This window comes from Trachypithecus francoisi, unplaced genomic scaffold, assembly GCF_009764315.1.
Source record: "Trachypithecus francoisi isolate TF-2019V2 unplaced genomic scaffold, Tfra_2.0 Lachesis_group7, whole genome shotgun sequence".
NCBI lineage: Eukaryota > Metazoa > Chordata > Mammalia > Primates > Cercopithecidae > Trachypithecus > Trachypithecus francoisi.
The window spans coordinates 47,141,685-47,167,640 of NW_022681472.1; the positions used below are offsets into that span (position 1 = coordinate 47,141,685).

General features: G+C 36.2%; 1 protein-coding gene across 1 annotated transcript in view; it reads left to right on the plus strand.

Moving 5' to 3' along the window:
- The window catches only part of SLC26A7 (solute carrier family 26 member 7), a 138,520-nt gene extending 123,467 nt beyond the window's left edge, over positions 1 to 15,053 (plus strand). The window contains exons 16-19 of the mRNA XM_033203672.1: positions 6,217 to 6,317; positions 10,701 to 10,755; positions 10,840 to 10,943; positions 11,984 to 15,053. Coding sequence (XP_033059563.1) covers positions 6,217 to 6,317; positions 10,701 to 10,755; positions 10,840 to 10,943; positions 11,984 to 12,019 — 296 coding nt within the window. The 3' untranslated portion in view covers positions 12,020 to 15,053. The remainder of the gene's footprint in view (positions 1 to 6,216; positions 6,318 to 10,700; positions 10,756 to 10,839; positions 10,944 to 11,983) is intronic.
- Positions 15,054 to 25,956: the final 10,903 nt, after the last annotated feature.

Genomic DNA, 25,956 nt, shown 5'->3' on the forward strand with positions numbered 1-25,956 from the left:
AAGTTTCTATCTTCCTCTTCTTTGGTCACCAGGTTGTGAAAATGAAGACGAACGACTCAAAAGAGATTTCAGCAGTGTAATGAACAGCAGCTGGAACTGTTTGGGAGTTGAAGTAAGGGAGAGAATAATACAAATGATGATTCTGAAACTTTGAAACTCTCTAACTGGGAATAATAGTAAAGCCAGGAGAACAGCTAAAAGGAAAAGTGAGTTTAGGTGGGACAATGGTAAACTTAAGCTAAGTGAGGTCATCCAGGAGACATCAAGTGGGTTTTGGGGACTACAGAATAGATCTAGAAGTGATTAAAGGAAGAAAAGATGTAAACTGAGTAAGGGAATGGGCAAGAAGGAAGAGAATTAAAAATAGCCCTCACCACTAAAAATCGTTTCAGAAGGAAAAGATTTGTAGTTGAGCACATGATAGAATAATCAAAATATATGAAACAGGGTTACATCAAGTATGAAATGGAAATCATGCTATTTCTCTTAGTAAAAATTAAAATTTCTCAATTTACAGAGAAATCTTTCATTACCACTTTTACAGTTTGAGTCTCCAAAACACTTCAGTCAGTTTATGTCAATACCAAGATGCACTCTGTTGAGGTCTTTCTTAGCATTATGACTTGCTGGGTCTACCTCCACCACCTAGTCATCTACTTAACTTCCAATCATTATCAAGTCTCAGCTCACAGATCACATTCTTCCATTCTTTCCTGCATTAATTCATGTTCTTGTTCACTCAGTTAATCTGTATTGTATATATTGAACATCTAATAAATCCTAGGCACAACAATGAGTGCTGAATATTCAAGGATGAAGAAAGTAGACATGAATTCTGCCATCATAGACGTTGAAATCTAAACAAGTTCCCACCCTTATTACTCATTTCCCAAATAAGCAGTGCAGTTATATTAGTTTCCTATTGCTGCTGTAATAAATTGCCATGAATGCAGTGGCTCAAAACAGCGCAAATTTCTTATTTTACAGTTCTAGATGACAGAAGTCACTGAAATGAGTCTGGAGATAAAATCAAGTTTGGGCAGGGCTGCATTCCTAGAGGGTCTAGAGGAGAATTCATTCCTTGCCCTTTCCAACTTTCAGAGGCCATCTGTATTCCTTGGGTCATGGCCCTGTCCTCCATTTGCAAGCCGCCAGTGTGACATCATCAAATCTCTCCTCTCTGATCCTGAAATATCAGAAGAGATGTGGTCTCTTCTGTCACCACATCTTCTCTGACCTCGAACCTCCTGTCTCCTTGTATGACACTGGACCTACCTGAGAAATCTAGGATAACCTGCCCATCTCAACATCCTTAAATTAATCAAATCTACAAAGTCCCTTTTGCCATGTAAGGCAACATATTCGTAGTTTCTGGAGAGTCAAATGTGTGCATCTTTAAGAGGCATTATTCTGTCCACCACACAAGGTCTCCTTCACCTCCGTAGCATTTTCTGCACATCTCCAGCCCTCTTCACACTTTAAATTACTAGTTCAACTGACTAGTTTCCCAACCTGATTGTGAGTCTGTTGAGGGCAGTGATCACTGTCTTCCTTGTTCGTCATTATACTTACATTTTCTAGGACAGTGCTTAGAGTAGGCACTTGATACATCTATATTAGCTGACTGCTGGGAGAAAGGAAGGAAGGAAAGAAATGTTCAATAATATGTGCACATGTTTTCCAAAGGGAATGTTGTGGTTTGTCTTAAATATTTCTTAACTTCTTATTTTCTTGAGAATTTGAGATGTAAATCTGCTTTTCAATAGTTAATTGATATCAACAGAAAATACTTTCTTTTAAAAAATTATGAGTTACTCATGGATTGTCAAGAATCTTTTGAAGTATATAAAAAGCACTCTTAAATTATGCAACTATGAATTTTTTTAATTAAAGAAGTTAATGAATATTCCACAGGAGAGAGCTGACTTCCACAGTCTGGAGTTAATTGCCCACCCACACCTGATGGTTAATTTCTTTCTGAAATGTTGTTTTTTTGTAGATAAAGCCCATCATTTACCCCATTCCACATGGGAATAGATTAGTTGTCTCCTTTGCACATGCTCCAAGCTTACCTCATTTTGCTTAAGGCAGGATATTAGCTGTGCATTCACATTACTCTTTTCTAGGATTACGTGATTTTTATTGCTCTGGTTGATTTACTTAGAAGTTTAGAACACAAGGTTATAGCCATACAATTAGTACAACGGCAGAACTGAAAGGATACTGTATAAAAGAAAACTTCACTTACTTTTGGAAAAATGTTAGAAATGTCCATTGTATTTAAATTTTCATTTGAGTGAATTGGTAATTTTACCATTAAGACTGTGTTTTTTCATTTAGAAGAAAATCATGAATTGCTTCTCTTAAAATAACTTACTTAAATTATTAACCACAACTACAAGGCATGAGCCTGTTGTTTTGCTTTACTTTATTTTTATTTTTGGATGGCCTGAAAATATACACGTATTTCAATTAAAGGAATAGCACAGAAGGAGGTTGGATTAAAAAAAAAAAAAGATGAAGCAAACAATGGCATGAACACACTCTCAGACAATGGAAGGGACGTTTTAAAATCACTATTGATAAAGCCCCAAACACTTTCAGAGTTAATAATCTATCATCATGTACATTATGAGATAATTACAAGAAAATAAAGAAAATTGTAAGTACAATTTAGAAGTGAAATATGGTAGGATAGAAAAGAAAAAAAAAACTTATTTAAGAATCTTCAATACCATTTTATCACGATTTTTTCATCAATTAAATGCAGTTATCAATCTCTCTAAGTAACATACACACAGATTGTTTTTCACTGTAATATTTTTTAAGTTAAGAATGACAAATAAGTATTTGATCAGCTACTAGTGGCTTCCTGAAGCACTGAATTGATGGAAATTGTAAGGTCTTGTTTGACCTCAGTGGAAAAAAAATACCAAATTCATTAGCTATGTTTGCCGTGGCTGTGGATAGGGAGGATTGAATTCATGTCAGACAGTTATAGATAATAACTGCTAATATTCTTTCAGATTACAGTTTCTTTCTAGCAAGACTGTCTTTTTTTGCGGGGCGGTGGGGAGGTGGACAGAGTCTCACTCTGTTGCCCAGGCTAGAGTGCAGTGGCGCTATCTCGGCTCACTGCAAGCTCCGTCCCCCGGGTTCACGCCATGCTCCTGCCTCAGCCTCCAGAGTAACTGGGACTTTAGGCACACACCACCACCCCCGGCTAATTTTTTGTATTTTCAGTAGAGACGGGGTTTCACCATGTTAGCCAGGATGGTCTTGATCTCCTGACTTTGTGATCCACCTGCCTCGGCCTCCCAAAGTGCTGGAATTACAGACCTGAGCCACCGCGCCCGGCTGCAAGCCTGTCTTATAGACATTAGTATTATGTTTGGTAGTAAATAGATAATAAGGCTTAAATATCTTAGAAAAATTCTTAATCTATTAATTCTTAATATTTAAGTTAAATATGAATGCTAATTTTTTATATGGAAATTTTTGAACAAATAACTTTAGATTGCAGATTATTATGAAATATGTACTATTTTATAAAACAGGTATCATTTGGTAAGAACAAGACTGTATAAGTAGATTAATAAACGACAAAATTTGATATCAATTTGTGTCATTGTTATTTTAAGATGTATTGTCAAATATGTCAGTGGTTTAAGTCTTTCATTTAATCAAAGCCATTGGATTTTTAAAACTTACTGATGATTTTCTTTATATTTAATAAGAGTACCCACCTTTAAGCAGTGATATGCTGGTGAATAGCAAATGATTCTTGGAGTGGGGATATAAGGTCGGATGGTGGAGAAGTTCTGATATGTAGCACTTGCCAATTTCCATGGTGTAAATATTTCTACTATCACTAATTTTAAGCTACCAACATGCTGTCATTAAGCATGGAAGATATATACACGATTGACTTTCAAGAACTGGCATCATCTGGCCCAACTCATTACTGACTTTAAAGAAACCATATAAATTTTATTTTCTAAAAAAAAGTTTGAAAAAGTCAACATAAGAAATCTTCACATATTAAGCTCCAATATACATTGTAAACATGATTAGTCTTACTAATTTTTAAATCTTACTTTGTAAGAAAACATCTAACTTCATTACATATATTTTACCTATGTATATTATGTAACTTTTTAAGGTTTTCTCATAAAGTTTACCTAATATTTAATTGTCAGAGATTTTTATACTGTGAAAATTTAATAGAACATTTCCAAAAATGTATTTATGACCAGTCAACATTCCACTGTTGATTAGAACAAGTATTCTCTGCTTAGAGTATTTTTCTTTTTCCTTCAATCTTAATACTTTCCTATCTCCGATAATAAGCCAGGGTGTATTATACCTAAAAATATAAATAAAAGCCTCTGCATTAGTAGAGGTAAATCTTGTGTATAATCAGGCAAATAATGAATGATAATGATTACAGCTGAGTGGTCAATAGATGAGCTATGTTATGGCTATTTTCAATGTTGCCTGAGGTTCTAGTTTTAGGCCTATGGAAACATAGCCTGAATGTTCACTAACCACTTAGCCCCTCTTGCCCTGGGAGAAACAGCAGAACAGAAGGCACTAATGGAGTGCCTGGCATATAGTTGGTCCTCATTAAATGGTTGAATGGGAGCAGAAGGAGTTTTAGATTTAAGCTGTCATTAGTGTTGGATTAAGGCTGTCCACATGGTTAGAATGCTTACACGTCTACATTATTTCTCCTTTTTGGAATCTGATATATCCTGCAAGGCTGCTTTTTGCATGAGGCCTTCCCTGATTACTCCAAAGAGACTACACTGTTTTGTAAATTCACATTTTTATTCATTTTATCATTTTAATCATGTCATTTATATACCGATGCTATCCTTGACACTCAAAAGTATTATAAACTCCTAAAGAAAGGAATAAGACCTCACTCATGTTTGTTATCACTCACTGCTTAAAAAAATTACTCCTTAGAAATATTGATTATCTGGTGTTATTATCTTCTCCTTCTTGAACATAGTACAAACACAATATAGTTATTATTCAATTAATAGTATATTATTTGATTAATAGATATAAATATAGATCTAAAGATGAAACTGAAAACCAAGTCTTATACCTATCACTTTTCAAATACATAGAAATTACTTTGTAGCATATCTCCTTTTCCTGACAGTTACTGTCATATATAAATTTTCAGTGTCATTTTTTATTTTCTGTTTTACTGCTTTCTTAAATCTGTAAGCAGGATTTTTTTTAATTGCACTATTTCCCTCATATTTTCTCCCAAATTGAGAAACAACCACAGTCCCACTTTTATATAGTCACTATACAGAAAAACCTTGAACATTTTAAATGGCAATGCTATTGAAATTAAGAATTTTTTTTCAGATAATTTCATAATAGTTAATGAATTGGATTTAAGTGATAGACTTTGCCTACAGTGGTGGGGGAATCAGCATGTGTGATCTGCTCTGAGAGCCACATCACTCCTCAGAGGGACCCCAAATGTGGCCTGTCACTGTGAAGAAATAGGTCATATCATGTAAGGAAATTGTGGCCCTAAGAATGGCTATCAAAAAGAGGTCATGAACTCCTCAGTAAAATCTTATTGTTTTCATCAGGTAAATTCAGAGGCCGATTTACTATGAACCGAATGAAGCTTAATTTTCAGGGCCCGTCACACAGATCCCTTCCAAGGCTGTGTGACAAGCCCTAGCAATGGAGTTTTTTTTTTTTTTTTTTTTTTTTAAAGTGTGATTCCAAAATTGTATACACTTTCAGGCACCACAAAACAGAGCTCTACTTTGGGCATGCCTATTAAGGAAACATTGTGATATTGTGGGAAAGGTACTATTCAGAATGTCTAGAGACTTTGCTTCTGTCTATGTTTAGCACTAACTTGTCAGATATCCTGTAAAAAGCATTTAAACTTTTAAACTGAACCTCAGTTCGTCCATATATGAAATGATACTGGTAATTAACCTATTTTGTCTTCTTCTTTGAGTCATGTCATGATCACCTGAAATTGCATTCCAGTAATACAAAATCAGAAAGTTCAGAAATAATTAATAATTTACTGAAAAATGTAAAAATTAAAAGTGTTTTGAATTAGTGTTGTTAAATGTGAGGCCACTGTTACCCTCCCACCAGTCAACAAAGCCAGCAGCAGAAATCTCTTAAAATTCTCCCTAACTCAAGTCTCTGTTTCTCCTACAGAAGAAGTTTCACAGTCCTGCCCTAATGAGAAGTGTTGTTTAATCCTGGATTGCAGTGGATTTACCTTTTTTGACTATTCTGGAGTCTCCATGCTTGTTGAGGTATTTATGGAGCTTGTGTTTAGAACTGTTTCTTCCCTTTTGTTCAGTAATAGTGGTTTTCACCACCTTCTCTCTGTAGTCTTGAGCCTGCTTGTTGCAATACACATCTTACCCCATTATTTGCAAAGGACGTAGAACTTCATGCCTCCCATCACTGTAGATTTGTTTTCAGGAGATCCTATTCAGCTTCTAGTTGTATGTATGTGTGAGGGTCAGGGCTAAGAATATTTGCATGGGGTAGTCAGAGAGAACAGTACATAGACTTGAGATACAGTGGGCATAGGATCTCCTAGGCAGTCAATTTACAAGGATTCTAGAAAGGAGAAAAGCCCATTCTAGAGCACAGGCTGCATAAGCAAGTGCCTTGATGATGGCAGAAGGTTTTCTCTCACATTATGGTTGGGTACAGTTTGGCGTAATACCATTCCTGGTCTCACAAGCAGTGCCCAATGCAACGGCTTTTCTCTGTTCTCTCAGGCAATAGTGCCTCTTTCTCTACCCTGTGATCTCCATGTGGTCTCCATGATCCAGGTATGCAAAAAATAAAACTCCACTTATGGATTTAAAACTGACATAGCTTCCAAACCCCATTTCCACAGCTAGAAGACCACCTAATTTTGTCAATTCACAGAAAACTCAGACACTTCTAAGATTTTTTTTACCTCCTTCTTTTTTTAGTAAATACTAAGTCAACAAGGAATTCACCTTCTTTCTTCTTTCTTTTTGTTTTTTCCCTTAATACCCTGAATTGGTGGTGGTGGGACGTCTTGAGGGTGGGGCAGCATCTGTTCCTCAGTTTCTTCAGTCCTCTGCCAGCTTCTGAGCCTGTGAATTGGCTCATCTCATCTTCAGGTGTTTACTTCCCAGAGGTTTTCTTACTCAGACCACCTAGAGCCTTGCTGTGTGGCTTGACATTGAGCCAAATATTTAATTTAAACCTTATGGAAATTTCTGGAGCTCTTTCATCACCCATTGATCTCTCCCTGAACTCTGGTTCTGTCTGTGCAGCTCAGGGAAGCTGCCACATTTTTATTGTGTCCCCCTCATCATGCCAGGGCCCAGAGACTGCTTTGTGGCAGAAAGCTACCATGATCAGAGGGCTCACCCCATTTTTTCCCCCTTTCTCAGGAAACTCAGCTGCCCTGTGCTGCCCTGCCTGGTGCCGATTGTCTAAACATGGTTGTTGTATATTTTTGTCCAGTTTTGTACTTCTTTGTGGAGGAGGGGATAGTCTTATATTAGTTATATATCATGGTCAGAAAGTGGAAACCAGACATTGACTTTTTTTTTTTTTTTTTTTTTTTTTTTTTGAGACGGAGTCTTGCTCTGTCGCCCAGGCTGGAGTGCAGTGGCCGGATCTCAGCTCACTGCAAGCTCCACCTCCCGGGTTTACGCCATTCTCCTGCCTCAGCCTCCCAAGTAGCTGGGACTACAAGCTCCCGCCACCTCGCCCGGCTAGTTTTTTGTATTTTTTAGTAGAGACGGGGTTTCACCGTGTTAGCCAGGATGGTCTCGATCTCCTGACCTCGTGATCCGCCCGTCTCCACCTCCCAAAGTGCTGGGATTACAGGCTTGAGCCACCGCGCCCGGCCCAGACATTGACTTTTAAAGGGTTCAGATCAGTATCCTTGAAAAGGTCTCATGTTGTGGACTTGCATTGTTTTCTTGTGGTGTAGTATACCTTGTGTCTCTATTCATTTATATCTTAAATTTACTTTGAAATGTCCAGCCTTTCAAACTCACGATAGTACAAAGGTCAACATTAGTATTGCTTTCCTACGAAGATATGGGTGGGAGTGTGTGGAGGGGAATTGCTTAGTATGTGGAAGTCACAGCATAGTCCCAGCTGCATCACGCTAGCTGAGGTGTGGGGGAAATCATCTCACTTGTCTGGATCTCAGTTTATTCATTTTGTAAAAACGAGGCAGCGATTTTGTTTCAGAATTGACAGATATTTCGAAAATAAACAAATTGTTTAAAACAACTGAAGTTTAAGTATCAGAGGCCTGAAATCTAGTGGCTATTTTTAGCAAGTCGCCCTTTCTCCCCACATAATATGTTTTCATTTTCTTGTGGTTCACTATAAAACCTTTGAACAGTTGGACTTAGGATTCAACCTGAATACTTCATGTTTTCTACTAGCTGAAACTAAATTGTAAACACATGGTCCCTCTTCACAGGAGGGCCTCTTGTATTCGGCATTTTTATTTACTCTGTGTTCCTAAAGTCTACAAGAGTCTCTTAAAATTGTGTGTTTAAGGCGCTTCTGGGGTGCTCATTGAAAATGCAGTCTTCTGGGTTCTGATTCTGATCTAGGAGCTTCATTTTAAACACCCATAGGTGATTCTGATGCAGGAGGCTCAAGGATCCTATTTTGAGAAACACTAGACTAGGATTGGTTTTTTTTTTTTTTTTTTTAAAACTGGGAAAGGCCAGTATGTATAGTTTTTTTGTTCAATTGCATTTTAAATTGGTTTCTGAAATTATCAGCTTCCTTCTCTAGAGATTACAAACAGGACTTAGGGTTAATAAAGAAAGCAGGAGAAATGATTACCTACTCCCACTGAGTTTAGGATCCACGGCGGACAATTCAGAGAAATTCAAACCATCTTGGCACTGGGCATGTTGCAAAAAGACTTATTTTTCATCTTTCATCTTAGTGGTTTTAAAGATCTGTACACTGGAATGACAGGATCAATCAACTAATGCAATTTATTTTTAGATTGGCATAAAATGACATTCCCTTAGCCAGGTGTGTTTTATCTATATATACAAAACCAGCAGTTTTGTATCAGTTTGCCCTTTTAAATTTCCTTGTTATGCCTATTTTCTTTATTTCATTATGGTTACAGTAACAGCATGATCTATGTTAAGAATATAGACTTTAAAGATAGACTTAAGCCTGGTTCCAAATATCATCCATATACTAGTTCTGTGATCTGGACTTAAGTGTTTACTTGCTTTTCTGTAAACTGGAAGTAGAAATACCCCCTTCATCAAGTTGTTGTGAGCTTAAAAATGATGTATTGCATACAAAGCACCTAAGAAAGTGTCTAGCAGTTAGGAAGAACTCAATTGCTAGTTTCTATTATTTTTTCTCATTTTAAAAATGTCATTTCTTCAAGTGTAATTAATATCATTGCAGCTAATATTATTTTTTAGTTCCAGCCACCCTGGAAGAAGGTTCAGAGTGAAGAGCCACAGCAACTCTTCAGCCCTTCATGGCTTCATGCTTTCTAATAACAATCCTTGCATTGTTTTCTTAGTTGCTTTAGCATAAGAAACATTCTCTTGGGAGTTGTAGGTTGAAGGAAGTGGGGTGACTTCTCTTTATTCTTTTACTTGGGACTTTGAGGAGGTCAGCGAACTGGAGATTATATTTATCAGCATCTACAAACCGCCCATAGGATTGTGTTTATGTTTCACTGAGCTTAAGAAAAAGTCAAACACTGAGAGGTCACCTTGAATTAAATATTTTAACTTACAAAAATGGGAGCCATTTATTCAATGGCAAAGATGCAGTCCATGTTTTTTGCTCTTTTCTCATTTACACTCAGTAATATATCTTCTATTATTTCACAATTCTTCTCACATAGAAAGAACTTCTTACTGCTGGAAGAATATGAATGAAATTTTGAATGTACAATGCACACTATTAGAATATATTGTAAATGAACCTTTCTATATTTTATGTGTAAGATACATCACTATTATATAATGAAATCCATCCCCTGGTAACTAAAACGCCTAAATTAACTTTTACAGAAGTTCATAGACTGACTTTGATTTGGGTGAATTTAAGATCAGAGCCTTTTATAAGTTGTTTCTGCTTGAGATTTTCTAGGACTTAAAAGATGCCAAACAAATGAGTCAGGATCTCTGATCTTGCATTCCTTTTAAAATGGAAGTTGGGTAATCAAACTTGGCTTGGATTATAGTGAGGTTCTCAATTTACCATTCATGCACAGGGTTTGTAGAGCACGTGAATATGTCCAAATTATTGTAAAATATTAAAACAAGCAGTAGGTCAGCAGCTTTCTTCATTTTCACAAATGCGTCCTTGTTTTCTATTAAAAGAGGTTGAGAACAATTTTATATGATTCTTACAGGGCAGGAAAGTAACTGTTTTTACTTTTATTAAATGATGTGGAAAAGGTAAGCAGTCAAATTTAGTTGCAAGAAAGGTAGATGCCCTGCTGTATTAATCTTAGTCTTTTAGATGCTTGCCAGATTATGCCTGACTGTGTAACAATGCCTCCCTCTGGTGGTTTGACTTCATAAACATTCGCTTTAAAGAAAGTTTGATTTCTTCTGAAGCCCATCTTATTTCCTCCTGCTGGCTATTCTGAATTAACTGTTCATATCCTATTTTAATTCTTCCAGGTTTACATGGACTGTAAAGGCAGGAGTGTGGATGTATTGTTAGCCCATTGTACAGGTAAGAACATGTCCCTGACTAACGTTGAATGTGATTCTTCTGCACTTCCACATGTATTCTTATATCACTTGTGCTTTCTTGTAGCTTCCTTGATAAAAGCAATGACGTATTATGGAAACCTAGACTCAGAGAAACCAATTTTTTTTGAATCAGTATCTGCTGCAATAAGTCATATCCATTCAAATAAGGTGAGTTGATTAACTTGGCCTGAAGGAGTTATAAGAATATTCAGGATATAGAATCGAAGCTTTGCATCTTTTGTATCAGCTTATTATTCCATTGGCATCTAAAATCTATTAACAGCCACCCCCCGGCCCCAGCCCACTTCAGACCCTCAGATTTTTTATTCCAAGTAAAAGAATGTTTCCATTCTTTTTTTAGGCCAGTGACAAACTGTTGTTTGGTAACTTGGATCTTCCAACAATGTCACTGCTCTCAGGATTGGGTGGTTGCCTATCAATTGCAAACTGCTTACTTGTACAACAAATGCTTCTTCCAGGATCTACTGTCCTAGGGATTTGAATCCACTTTTCTCAAATATACAAACTCTAAATATGGCCTTAAAAGTTTTTTCTGCTCTGATATCTTGCCTCTAAGCTTATGTTGACATCTTTGGAAATATTATTTGCAGAGTCTAGTGCTCACATGATCTGAAGTGTCAAAGTTATCTTACAAATGCTGGGCTTATGGTTTAGTTTTATAATTGTTCTTAGAGGTTTGATTTCCTGCAGTTTTTCTTTGAGTTTTGAATTGTTTTGCCTTTCCTCATCCCTAGAATAACATTTGGTGCCTCACAGAGTCATCTCTATTGTATACAATCAGAACAGTATGTATTTACAAAATAATAATAACACTATTATTATATCTAACATATATTGAGTGCTCTAACTATATTACAGGAATATTCTGATAGCTTTACTATGTTGTTTAACTGAATTTGCCATGACCTTATGAGGTAGATATGATAATTTAATCCATTTTTAGAAACAAGGAAACTGACCAGGGAAATTACACAATCTATAAGTGGTAGAGTTGGTTGCAGAGTCAGCAGTTTGACGTTGGACCTGGAGCTTGAACTGCTCTACGCTGATGCCTCATACAATGTTCTTTTTTTTTTTTTTTTGGCTTAGCTGGACAGCTTGCTTCAGTTACTACTGTTCTTTTACTTTGGTACCAATTTAAGAGTTGAGTAAGTAGCACATACTTATTTCTTCCTCTTCTATTTCAGAATTTGAGCAAACTCAGTGACCACAGTGAAGTCTGAGACCCTTTTGTCTCAGTACAGCTCTTGTCTTTACCAACTGCCTGAAGAGGCCATACGCTGGGATTTTGCACAACTTTTTTGTTGTTTAGATCCTACAGATGACCTCTGCTACAATAAGTATGATGTAACTTGGTAACTGCATAGCAGTTGGAAAGAACTGCCAACTTTTTTTCTCATTTTTGTTAGTAAGAAGATTCACTTAGTTATTTTATATAAAAATCAGTATGTGTTTAGTTTTAGTGTACTGAAGGGTAAACGTGGTTTTATTTTATTTTACTATAATATTTTGTGCTGTTTTACTTCTATTGTGCTGTAAGTTGATGTTTAAAATTGAGGAATACTTTTGTCATAGGCAATTTTGAGCATTTACAAGCCATTTGTAAAATTTTAAGATAATCTGTAAGTAATACATAAAAACAACTTAGCAAATGTGCCATTTTCACACAACTTCTCTCTGTATAGGCCTCTGAAATATCAATAAGACTAAATATTACTTTACACAGTAAGATGTGAAATTCACAAAAAGTAAAACAAACAAAACAAATGAAAAACTGGAAATAATTCATTTCCATATCTTTCCATACATCCATTCCTGAAGTATTCAGGAATATTTTCATAATCGAAAGAAACGGGTATCCCAATAAAACCAAGTTCTTGACGTTGGTCTGTTTTGCTCTGAATATTGGAAATGCTTAGGATCTTCAGACCCAGTACCTCTAATTTTAGCATTTCTACCCAATAAGAGGCTCTGTTTTCCACAGAAGTTTTGTTGGAGAAAGATAATATGAAATTACACATTTTATAATTTTTAGATGAGAAAATACCACTAGCAGAATATCTTTGAGCTATTCCAGTATAAGATGAACTGTAATAATTTTTAACTTTCCTATTTCAGAGATAATCAATATAATATGTTTAACTATATGCATATGGATGTATAGGTAGGTAGATCTTCATAGATTTTTTTTTTCTTTTGTTAGAGGAAAGCTAAATGTGATTATCTGCAAACCCATCAAACCAACAGGATAATTGACAAATAAACGCTATAGGCTAGGCTGAACTGTATGTTATTGTTTTCATGCTTGTACATATATTTTCAATCACGTACAAGTACGTAGAATTTCACATTTTAATTTAGCAAATTGATTTACCTAGGAAAAAATTATCACCTTCAAAGATAGGCATAGACACATAATTATGCTTAAGCTTTTAACAGCATTTTAACCACTCTAAAATTTACCAGAGTAAGAAAAAGTTAGGTACTTTAAAGTGAGTTTGAGAAACAGGTTGAAAATAAAATTAAAATACCAGCCATTTAGGCACTGTCTCTGTCATCTATAAAAGTAAATTCTAGTGCCTGCCAAGTGATGGATTATAATGGTCTCTAGCAAATGTGTGGTAAACATTCATATGACCCTTAATTTTAACATTAAATTGTAGGTAGGGCAATGCAATAAAATGAAAGAGAATTAAGAAAGGTTTCAAATTCTTATAACATATCCAGCCATTTCAATTTTGATTGAAATGAACTACAAAGAATAGTGTTTCTCCCTATGGTAGCCTCAATCTCAATGAGTGAGGCCAACTCACATTCCCATTAAACACTCTTCCAAGGAAAAGCAGAAGTAATAATTGGAGGTAAAGTTTCCTTAGAGAAAATAATTTTATTCTGCTTTGTCCAGTTAAATTATTCCACTGGTGGATGGTAATATTCACTATCTCTAATTCATTGGTCACTGGCAGGTAAGCATGAGTCAAGGAAAGTCAAAAAAGAAAATATATTTTGCAGTGTATAAATTGATATTTTGCTATGCAACTCCTATAATTGAACTTATATAATGCAGGCACTTTCTAATTTATCAGAGATTATGGATCAGGTGTGACATTAAAATCATAGTTAATTGATGGATGTTTTTTATAGTTTGTTGACAAAATGGACACAGTATTGTCGGAGCAGTTATATTTTAATGCACTTCAGTGTTTATAGTAGAAGTTTAGTGGATAAAACTTTAAGTCCAATAACTTGGGTGTCAAATGCTAATGTTGTATTCAATGTAAAGGAAGACCAAACCATGTACCTTATGAAGACCTTTGTTTTAAGAGTTCCACACACCAAAGCTACAGTGACTGTTAACCTGGAGGAAGTCTCTGGTATTGAGTTCTGAGAGCTTAAGAGGTAAACATGAGTTTAGACACACAACATTCTAAAATGCAAATGTTTATTTCGAAGCAGGTATTGACAACACAAAAACTGTATAGTGGTCTTGAAGCTGGATTGTTTCTATAGTCACACTGAATTATATTTATGAGATTACCTTATTTTTATATATGACAAACTACTTGATAACACTTATTATGGTAAAATAAAATTGGAAAAAATTAAAACTGACCTATAAGAGTGTTAAGAACCTAATAGAGTGACATATATAAATTAAGCATAAAATATGTAGCCAGGAAAAGACTGTTAACATTACATTTATGCAAATTAAATGCCCATAAATTTCACCATTTGTCTTTCATTTTAAAGGTTATTTGCCCCCGATTATATGATTCAAGTGTTATAAGATTTAGCTTGAACTATTTTACAGTAATTTATTTGACAGATCTCTATTCTATAAACGTGTAATGTAATGAAGAAAGAGATCTTTCTTTTTTAATGAAAACATTAATGTGTTAATACCCTGTATGGGTAATGCTTGACCTTTAGTGGTTGCCAAAATATATTAGTATATTGTTGAACATACATTATGCCTTAGAAATGCACATTCTGAATTCTGTGGGATGATAATCTAATTCAATATAGAATATGCTATTTGGCAATGAGTTTGTGGCCAGCTTTCAAATAGGGAGTTAAATGGTACTTTCACAACCCAAAGATTTTTAGTTAAAAATCATGTAGTCTAATATGCTGCAGTTATTTTTTATATTTTTCAATGCATTTAATTATCTTTTTTATAATTCTTTGTACTAACTCAGCATGTAACAACCAATTTACATGGAAATAAATCAAAATATGATAACTATTATGCTTAAATGGATTTGCGTCTATTATTTCATAGTATTTACTCTCCTGCAAAGCAAATAACACATACTGTTTTTTGGAATGACCACAGAGTATTATGTGTTGAATATTCTTGGAAGTATCCATTATTCTTGGTAATTTGTTCTCACAAAATTTCAACCTAGGACTGTAAGATACTGTGCCTTAATTTATGGACTGCTGATAAGAATACTTTGTGCTACAAAACTACATTTAGACATACTCTTTCACCAGGTTTACATCCTTTGCATTCCAATTTTGATTAATATATACATTTTATTTTTTATTTGATTTGGCTCTTCATTATATACTGTAGTTTGTCTTTCCTGACTTCCTAGGCTGAATTCAATATTCTTCAGTCTATTAAAGGCTACTTTTCCAAAGACAAGAAGCAAAGGAAGTCTTCTAGGTGTTAGAGATATGGCAGATAATAAAACAGAAAAAGAATAAACGCCCTCACAAACTTTGTTGTATCAAGGGAAGGCAAAGTAGAATACATTTAAAATGCATTTATTGCAAGTTAGATGATGATATGTGCCAAAATGAAAATACATTAAGGAAAGATGATAGGAAGTATGGCAGAGGATAAAGTGTTGCCTTCCTACATAGGGTGGCAGTAAGGTGATTAATGGTAGTGTCTTAGTTCTGGCTGCTATAACATATTACCAGACTAGAGAGCTTACACAATCAAAAGTTACTTCTCAGTTCTGGAGTCTGAGGAGTCCAAGTTGAAGGTGCTAGTCAATTTGGTTTCTGGTGGGGGCTCTCTTCTTGGGTTGTAGATGGCCACCTTCAAGCTATGTCCTCATGTGGGGGAGAGAGAAAGAGTGAGAGAGAGAGCACTCTTCTTCTAAGGACACTCATCTTATTGGATCAAGGCCCATCCTCATAATGTTGTTTAACCTTAATTACCTTCTTATAGGTCCTGTGTTCAAATGCCATCACTTTGAGGATGAAGGATTAAACGTATGAAGTTTGAGGAAACACAATTCAGTCCACAACATTCTAGCCTTCACCAAATTCATGTCCTTATCATATGCAAAATACTTTCATTACATCCTAAGAGCCCCAAAAATCCTGACTCATTCCAGTATCCACCCTCAAGTCTGAAGTTCAAAGTGTCATAAAATATCATCTAAATCATACATAGACGAGAACAGAAACAAGATAAACTCTTATGCAAAATTCCTCTCCAATTGTGAACCTATGAAGCCAGACAAGCTATATGCTTCCAAAATACAATCGTGGCATTGTCATAGAAATGATATCCCCATTCCAAACAGGAGAAATAAGAAAGAAGGAAGTAGTGACAGGTCCCAAGCAAGTCCAAAACCTACCAAGGAAAATTCCATCAGATCCAGACACAAAAATAATCCCTTTTGCTTTGATCCCCCACCTCTTTGACCCTCTGGGGTAGCAGTCCTACCTCCAGAGTTCCACAGGGTGGTTCCACCCGATCGCTTTGCAGGGTCTTCCCACCCCTAGAACTTCAATTTGAGGCTATCTGCCCCATTAAAATTAAGGCAATGTCCCCACCCTTGGAAACCAAGGAGGCAGCATGGATGATCTCTGGGTTGCTTGTGGTGTCATTCTTTCTTTTCTCGAAGAATATCATGTTACAGCTAACACCACATGTTAGCTTTATGGTGGTGTGCTGTAGAACCTAAAAAATCTGAAAGCTCTCCTTCATTTTGTCCCATCTCTGTCTCCTTCAGTTCAAACTGGCAGTGGTTTGCTGACATAATTTTATCTCTATTTATGGCTCCTGCTGAGGTGACTAATCAGATTCACGGTTCATAACCACATTCATCTACTTATCAAATGGTTGTTTCGCCACACCCTTTGTGCTCTCTTCAGAACAAGATTTCTCATTTTATGCAACATGAACAGACTGATAATTTACCAAATCTTCAAGTTCTTGTTACTTTCTGCTTAACAACTCCTTGTTTAATTCCCCTTTCCCCTCATACTTTACTAAAAGCAGTCAGGAACAACCAAGTCACTCCTTCAACGCTTTGCCTAGAAATAATATCCTTAGCTAAACATCCAGTTTTATCACTTGTGTTTCTACTGTCCAAAAAAACAATAGAACATAGTTCAGGCAAGTTCTTGACCACTTTACAACAAGGGTCACCTTTCCTCCAGTTTCCAATAACATGTTCCTCATTTCTATCTGAGACAGCAGAATGGCCTGTTATGACCATATTTCTACTAACACTCCATTTAGGATTACTTATTTATTCTCCAAGAAAATGGAGACTTTCTCTTTCCTTTTCTCTTTAAGCCCTCACCACAATCACCTTTAAGTTCATGACAGTCCTTTCACAACAATCCAGGCTTTTTCTAGCATGCACCTAAAATGCTTCTTCCACATTTTTAGTTATTTGTTGCAGTAGTATCTCACTTCTCAGTACCAAAATCTGTATTAGTCTATTTGGGTTGTTACAATAAAATACCATAGACTGGAGGCTTAAACAACAGGAGTGTACTTCTCTCAGTTTCAGAGACTACAAGTCCAAGACCAAGGTGCTGGCCAATTTGGTTTCTAATGAGGGCTTTCTTCCTGGCTAGTAGAAGGATGCCTACTCTCTGTGTCCTCAGGGAGGAGAGACAAAGAAAGAGCAAGCTCTCTGCTGTCTCTTCTTATATGAACACTAATTCTATGAGATTGGAGCCTGACACTTATGACCTCATTTACCTTTGATTACCTCCTTATAAATCCTGTCTCAAATATAGTCACATTGGAGATTAGGACTTCAATGTATGAATTGTGTAGGGACACAATTCAGTCAATAGCAAGGAGTTATGCATTTCCTAGACTTTTAACGATTTTCTCTTTTTTTTCAATCTGAAAACCAGCCTTACTAGAATTGTATTTTCATTTACTGTATGTCATGCTTTTGTATTAAAAACATAATCATTGATCGTGGTCTGGTTAAAACATTCTGCCGCTAGAGACAGTAGGTTACATAGACATAACTAGCCATATCTGGCTACTCAGATGAGACTGTGGCCATGAAACAGAGTGATGTGTTCAGGAATGGGTTTGCAACATGCCAGTGGGGATTCAGAAACTGCGGTATATGGTGTTCTAGTGATGGTTCCTAATGATTAACTATCTCGTTAAAGAAGATAGAATTGAACTAGCTAGGCTAGTTTTCTCTAAGTTATCATACTGTTTTAACAAAAATAACAGCATAGACTTGCTTAATTTCACCAGTTGTCTCAGAGATAGGCACAGAACACAGTCTTATTGATAACTTTCCACTTGAGTTTTTGCTTTCTTTTGTTTTGTTTTGCTTTTTTTTTTTTTTTAAAGAAGAATGCTCAGTTACTCCAAATTGATTGAGTTCTCTGAAACAATTTCTTTTAAAGTACTTCCTCTTCAAAAGTCCTTACTTTTTTTTTTTAATTGATTCAGCAACGGGATTTTTTTTTTTTTTTGACGAGGTCTCTCTCTGTCACCCGAGATGGAGTGCGTACAGTGGTGTGATCTCAGCTCACTACAACCTCCGCCTCCTGAGTTCAAGCAATTCTCCCACCTCAGCCTCCTGTGTAGCTGGGACTACAGGCATGTGCCCCCACATTTGGATAATTTTTGGATTTTTTAGTAGGGATGAGGTTTCCCTATGTTGGCCAGGCTGGTCTTGAACTCCTGACTTTAGGTGATGAGCCTGCCTCGACCTTTCAGAGTCCTGGGATTACAGACGTGAACTACTGCACCTGGCCAGAAATTCATTTTGATCAGACTTACCTCTTTTCTCTTCTATATAATAAAGACACCTATAGTAAGAGTAGGAAGTTTTTCAGTATTTTTTTTAATTTGGAGCCTCTTGTTTTAAAGAGTCATTTAGAAATTGGCTCATTAATAAGTCCTATAAGTATCCATAAATTACAAGAACAGTTGTTACATTAAAAAATAAAATACTTTGATAATGAAATAAATAAAAATAAAACTAGAAATCTATCTTTATTTCCTTTACTGTTAGAGCTGCTTTTTAAAATCTTCTTGGTTTTGAAGCAATTTATGGACTCATAAGGCTAGAAAAGTGAGGAAACATCGAACATCTTTTGGACTGGCATGTGTCTTCCAGATCAACTTTCCTATTTAACGCCTCTCTTTCTATACTTCTTACACCTTGATTTATATCTTACAGGCTTCTCAAGCTTCCATGCTCCGTATTTTCTTAAATCTGTAGTTAGGGACCTATTGTTTAAATAAGGGTGCCTTTATTTATGCTAACAAAGCCTGAGAGAGAGCAGGAAAGGGAGAGAAGTGAACGCAATTTCTGTGCACTGAACGGATTTTGTGGGGAAAAATAAAGACTGAAGATAAAGCTAGGTTTACAAAAGGTATTTCAGGAGAAAGTTGGTAGGCATGATTGACCCTGTGGTGGTATGATTTCAGGAGTATCTGAATGTCCCCGAAGTCCAAATACCTACTTCACAGTCTTCCAAGAGGCTTGAAGTTCTCATCATCAGTCATTCACTTGGGCTGGAGTAAATAGTATATGAAAGGAAAACACAAGAAAGCCATTGTAACACATTGTGTTAGTCTTATGAAGAACTAGTTCACTTAAAGAGCTTATAAGACATTGTCCCCAAAGACCTGAAAGAACAAAGCATACAATAAATTTTGATGAAGAAGGATGGCTAGGAATATTTTGGGGGCTACAGAGGACAGGGCTTGGGGTGGTAGCATGATGTTGGGAGGCAAGATGGGTGGTGATGGAGAATGGGTGGGGGAGGGGAGGCAGGCTGAGTAACAGGCCTCAGGCATTTTTGGATGACCGGTTCTTCCCGTGCCCCCAACACCCGATGACACAGACATGGCAGAACTGGGTTTCATAAAGCCAAACACAATTCTTCCCACATTACAACTCTTTCTGGGGCTTGGCTCTATGCCTTTTGCTTTGGCACTGGAATTAAAATTTGAGAATAACAGTGTGATTGCCCCAAATGGGACTGACATCTAATTTCTGTCTCATGGAAACCTTTTGTTTTTCCAATTGTCCCTCTCCACCTAGCCAATGAAAACATTGAAGTAGGAAGGGTCTAGCTTAAGAAAGTAGAGGTGTAATCAATTAAAATCAATCAAATGATGTTGCTAGAGTCCTTCTGAATCTTGTTTGAAATGCGAACCTTATAATATCTACACCAGAATTGAGTGTTTGCTTGCTAAATGCAAACAGATTCCAATGGCCTACACGAGACCTAGTGAATCAGGATTTATTTGGGGTGGACTTGGGAATATGTATCTTAAAATGACAATCCCTTTAGTTTTAGACCCTAAAATTTAGGATCGCAGTCACAAAGACTTTCTTTAGTCTGGTATTTAAAAGAAGCCCTGTACTATAATTCTTAGGTACTTATGTTTTCATCACTTCATCTGTTTCAGTTTGTGCATCATTTGTAATGTATTGTGGCTGTATGGTATCCCTATAGTGTTATGCTTAGGTAACAGAAACTGGGTACATAGTTATGTCACATTGCAAAGGACGATGTCAAATTAACCAAAGCCTTTGCTCAATATGAGCATGTCAGGGGCAGAAAGTATTTAAAACATATTATCCCTATACATATATTCTTGGGTGACTTACAATAGTTTTCCTAAGAGTGCAAGTTTGGATGTAATATCCCTTATCATGGAAAATTTAAATCTTCTCCTTGTTTCACAAATTTATACTTTTCCAACACATATTGATGTAGTCGTATAAGAAAATGATCCCATCCTCCAAGTTGCCTCTCATACACATCCACTAGAAATACATCGTAAAAGAAAAGGAGATATTTCCCTTCCAGCCTAAGGCTAGATGGGTAATTATTTTCTTTCAACACCTTCATTGAAATTCCCTGTGTAATGCTACCAGAGTGAATTATAGTTAAACCTTTTATTCTGCACATATGGAGCTGGAATAAAGAGATGGTGCCAGCAATATTACTCGGCTACTTTCAGTTTGGGGATTGAGGCTGATGTAAACTATCGTAACTAGAGAGAAAATGATATTCAATTATGAATCACTGCCAGATGTGTGAATGTATGTCTTCAAGTTTCACTTTCTGGAATATGCTTGCTGTAGTTTATTTCTTATTCACTTTAAAAGTCATTCTCATTCCATGGATAACAGATTTAGTTGCATTAAATGCCTAGTATATCCAAAAATTAATAAAATATATATTTGGACTCCATCTCACAATTCAAAACACAAATCAGAAATTGATCTAAAGTGCATGTTAGGTAACAGTGTTCTGTAGCCCAAGTTACAGAGGAGCTGTGTGGGACACTTCACTGTGCATCTCATACCACACTTGCCCAGGTCACCAGCAATGTGAAGGAAAGAGAGAGAATAAAGGAAAATAGGACACAACAATTGTTAGAAAAATTACTTGCAGTCTGAGTAAAAATGGGGGAGAATTTGATATTTCTGTTCTTTAGACTCAGGGTTCCAACTCATGTGGTATATACAGACTCAATTGTTTGGTGTCCAGATGACGTGGTTGGAAGGTGATCCCATTTCTGCAGTTTGGTGTTCCTGAAAATTCCCTCTCTCTATCCTAGAGTGAACCTTTAGCGCTGTCACTTCTTTGTGCTTAGTAATTCTACTATTTCCACTTTCCAGTATTCCAAGCTGCAACTACATCTTTAATCTCCCTTCTAAATCCTGTTCCTAAGGGCCTTCCACAGATAACCTTGCCTCTATCTTCAGGAAACCATTATGCATTTTCTTCCTCAACTTTCTATTCATTGCCTGGTGACCTAAAGATACATACATTCAAATCCATATGTACTTTCATTTTTTATTCTAACCAAGGTCAAATCTGCTACTCTGAGTTTCTCTTAACCTTGTTTGTTAATTTAGTTTCACTTTAAAAAAAAAAAAGAAAAAAGAAAAAAAAAAACTTCCACTGTGTTTTCCCAGGCACAGCTGTGTCAGTTAATTGTCCTTTTCCAAGTGTCTTCAATCTCTTTTACTAAACTGGACGTAACTATAGTATATTAAAAAAATAAGTTATTTATCCTCTCTCTTAAAACAAAAATCTTCATTTGGCCATGATTCCTTTTCTGCTCTTTATCTCTGATTTTCTTCAGTGCCCCTGAATAATTTCAATTCCAGTGTGCTGAAACAGTAGACATTTGCTGTCTCTACTTGCTCATCTCTGGCTTCTGCAGAAAACTTTGCCTCTATCACACTTCTAAAGGGTTCTGCGCAGATAGCCATTCACTTCAAATGTCCAAAGTCAGTGGCTCCTCTTTTCAGTCCTCTTCTTACTGATTTTATTTGCTTTTATACTCTTGACCACTCTTTTTCATAAAATCATACTCCTTTGGCTTCTATAAATCACTTATGTATCAAACAAAATTGAACATCTCTTATGAGCCAGGCACCATGCTGATTGATACAGGCACAAGAATCAATAATTATTTGCCCTTAAGGATTTTAGATACTTGTGGGCAAAACAGGAAAAAAAAGAACTATAATCCCACATATTATATATGTGCTCACAGTTTAAGATGCCATTCAAGCTACTGTCTATGATCACCTATTTTGTGGTCACTTTTTAGAGGCAAGACAGGTACCTCCACCCAAAGCTTGGTTTGAGACTGATGATGCCACAAAGGTACGAAGAGGATATGGAAAGGTTCATTAACTTACATAATTTGTCCTTCTGATAAGAGCAGGGAAGGCTGCTTCAGCTGAAAAACAAGGAAAAGAGACTGACTTAAACTTCTTATGGTGGTTAAGGAATGAAGCTTGAAGGAAAGTTCCTGAAGTGTTTTGAACTTTCCTGCAGCAAAGGAGAAAGCACCCCAGCTTTCTTATCAGCTTGCTCCAATGTGGGGCAGAAAGGAAAGACAGAGGTGTGAAGCTTAAAGGTTGTCAGGAGTAGTCAAACTTCAAAAAATGGAGTCGTTTTTATTAAAACTGATTCAGTTAATGTTAGATGCACACCTATGTTTTGCTAAAATATCATTCTTTCTTCTAATGTTATATACTCACCATATTTTATCATAATTATTCACTTATATACTTCTAAATGTACTAGCAATCTAGTAATCATTGGTGAGTTCCTGGCCATTTAAATGTTATGTTTATTATGTATTTGTCGAAGGGATGGATGAAATGATCAATCAATAAAAATAAAAAATATTTAATGATATTAAAAACCTAGAAATCAACTAAAGAAAAGAGGTTAGCGTTTCCAAGAGACCCAGAAGGCGAGCGTGTTTGGAACATCAGGGAACAGTAAAAGGCTTGAGGCAAATCTGAAGAGGTAAATAGAACTTCACTCATGAAAAAGCTACTGCCCCTATTGATCACTTTAAACCTGCCAGTTTTAAATCACATTTGCACTGCAGTTACCTAACTTGACTCCTAGAGAACTAATCTCTACTTTCAGATTATCTGAAAGCAGGTATTTCTAAGAAGCCATCTGAAGGGTAATGAGAAGCTTCAATTCTCCAAATCTGTTGTCAATTTGTGACAGCTCTCAAAATTTCTACTGATAAAACTCTCTTTCATAGTTAAAGCATTAATTCAATATGTCATCAGTAAGGACACTATAATATGATAAAGGAAAATAAAGCTATTAATTCATCATCACAATTTACCATACATTATTGCTTATCAAGAACCCAGACTTGGGTAAATGGGACTTACGGAAAAGTGGACTTAGATTAATAGAACATTGACCTTTATTACAGTCAATTAATATGCTGTGTTAATTATCCATTTCTTCTTAAACTACTCTAAAACTTATTCATCATTTATCATGATTTTGAGGTTTACTGGATTCTGCTGGTCTTCCTGGGCTGACTCATGTTGCTTCACTCAGCTGCTGAGTTACCTGGGATCTGGGCTCATCTGGGTAAGCAGAGATGATTGAGTTCTCTTTGTCTATGTGGTCTTTTTAGGGGGGTCTTCTTCAAAAGCCTGGAAGCCACAGAACTGTGACAGAATGAAGGTGAAGTTGCAAGGCCTCTTGAGGCCTAAGGTCAAAAACTTAAGAATGTCACTTTCACCACATTCCTTCCACCACAGGCTAGCCCAGTTTCAAGGGGGTAGAGAAGTAGATTCCACCTCTGTGTGGGAGAAGCAGCAAAGCCACTTGGCAAAGGCACAGATGTAAGCTTCCAATAAACGACCTTCTAGAGTTCTCTACCTTTGGTTACACAAACTATTAACATTCCTTCTATGTGTAAAGTATGCTTATCCCATCCAGGAACTTCCAAGTTTCACCCCGGTTACAGCACCAGGCTTTAAGTCTAGGACCTAATGATCAGCATCTGGTTGGGTATGGATGAATCTCCTCAGATGTAGCTTCTCTTGATGATGAGATATGTGAACTACAAACATGTGTTAGTTAATTCTCCCATTGTTGTAAAGAACCACCTGAACTACCTGTTGAACTACCTTCAACATACATTGGTGAGACAAGGACAGAATCACCACAGTAGACACTCCCTTTAAAATATTAAGAATGGAGCAACGAGCACACCCAGCTCCCGGATTTTGGTTTCTAACACTATTACCCAAGAGAAGGAAGCAGGACTCCTTGGAGAAAAAGATGATTCTAGGGCTGGAGTAGTCTAACCATAAAAAAAAAAAAAAGAAAAAAATCAAGAAAACCCAGGTTGAGAGACGAATACCTTTAATGTGTCCCAGATGCCTGGCAGATACACCTCAAAATTGTCAAGGTTATCAAATGCAAAAAAAAAAAAAAAAAAAAAAAAAGACTAAAATATTGTCACAGACTGGAGGAGGCTAAGAGACATGATGACTAAAGGTATTGTGGTATTCTACAGGGTATCCTGAAACAGAAAAAAAAAAAAAAATTAGAGAAAATGTAGTGAAATTGAAATAAACTGTAGAGTTTGGTTTATTGTAAACTATCAATGTTAGTTCCTTAGTTGTGACAAATGCTTCATGATTATGTAAAATGTTAATAGAGAAACTAGATGAAGAGTATACATACGGGAACTCTCTGTATTATCTTTGCAGCTTTTCTGTAAATATAAAACTACCCTAAAATAATAATAAATTTTTCAAAAGAAGAGTGAAAAGAGAAGCAGTCTCAATTTTGTAGCAATTCTGAAAAACAGTAGGGCACATGTCACCCGTTTCCCCTTTTCTGTGGGCAAGAGAAGTTATTTGGTTAAAGCCTTGTTCTACAACCTGGGAGTGATTCTTGAATTCATTGTTACTGGATCTTGTAACAAATAACAGATCTTGGATCTGGCTACACTGTCTGGCCTTTTGGTTCTGTTCTCTAAAGACCTCTTCACTCTTTCATCAGAAATAGCTGGTCTTTGCAGCTGCATCTCAGCCTGCTTCTTTTTCATAGACAGTTCATACTCAGAGGCCTTTTTTTGTCCCCATTTCTTTCTTTGACCCAAAGAAGCAGTGCCTGTCAGAACCATTCTCTGAAAATTGTTGCCAAGTTTACTGAAGTTGATGCCATGCCCCAAAGTGGCATCCATAATTCTTTTCAGGACTGTTCTGTGTCTACCTTGGGCATAAAAAACTGCTGTTTGCCAACACACTTTTGATTCTTAGAAGTTTTTTTGACTCTAAGAGTGGTGAGATCAAAAGCCTACTAGTCAGACACCACTTTTAAGTCTGTCTCAGATTTTAAAGGGTGTTATAACAACATAGTTAAATAGGTACTTATGATAAATGATCTTTCCTAAGATCATTTCTTACACTGGGAATATTCTACAGGACGGACATGTGAATGAATTTTACCTTTCAGCATAGCAATTTCTAGATCTTCTATATTTCTTCTAAATTCTGCTTTCAAACTGAACAGTTCTGTCTTCAGCTCATCTCTCTTCTCTCAACTCATCAGATGCAGCTTAAAAAGCACTTTCAACATTTCCTGGCACTCTCCTTACGGA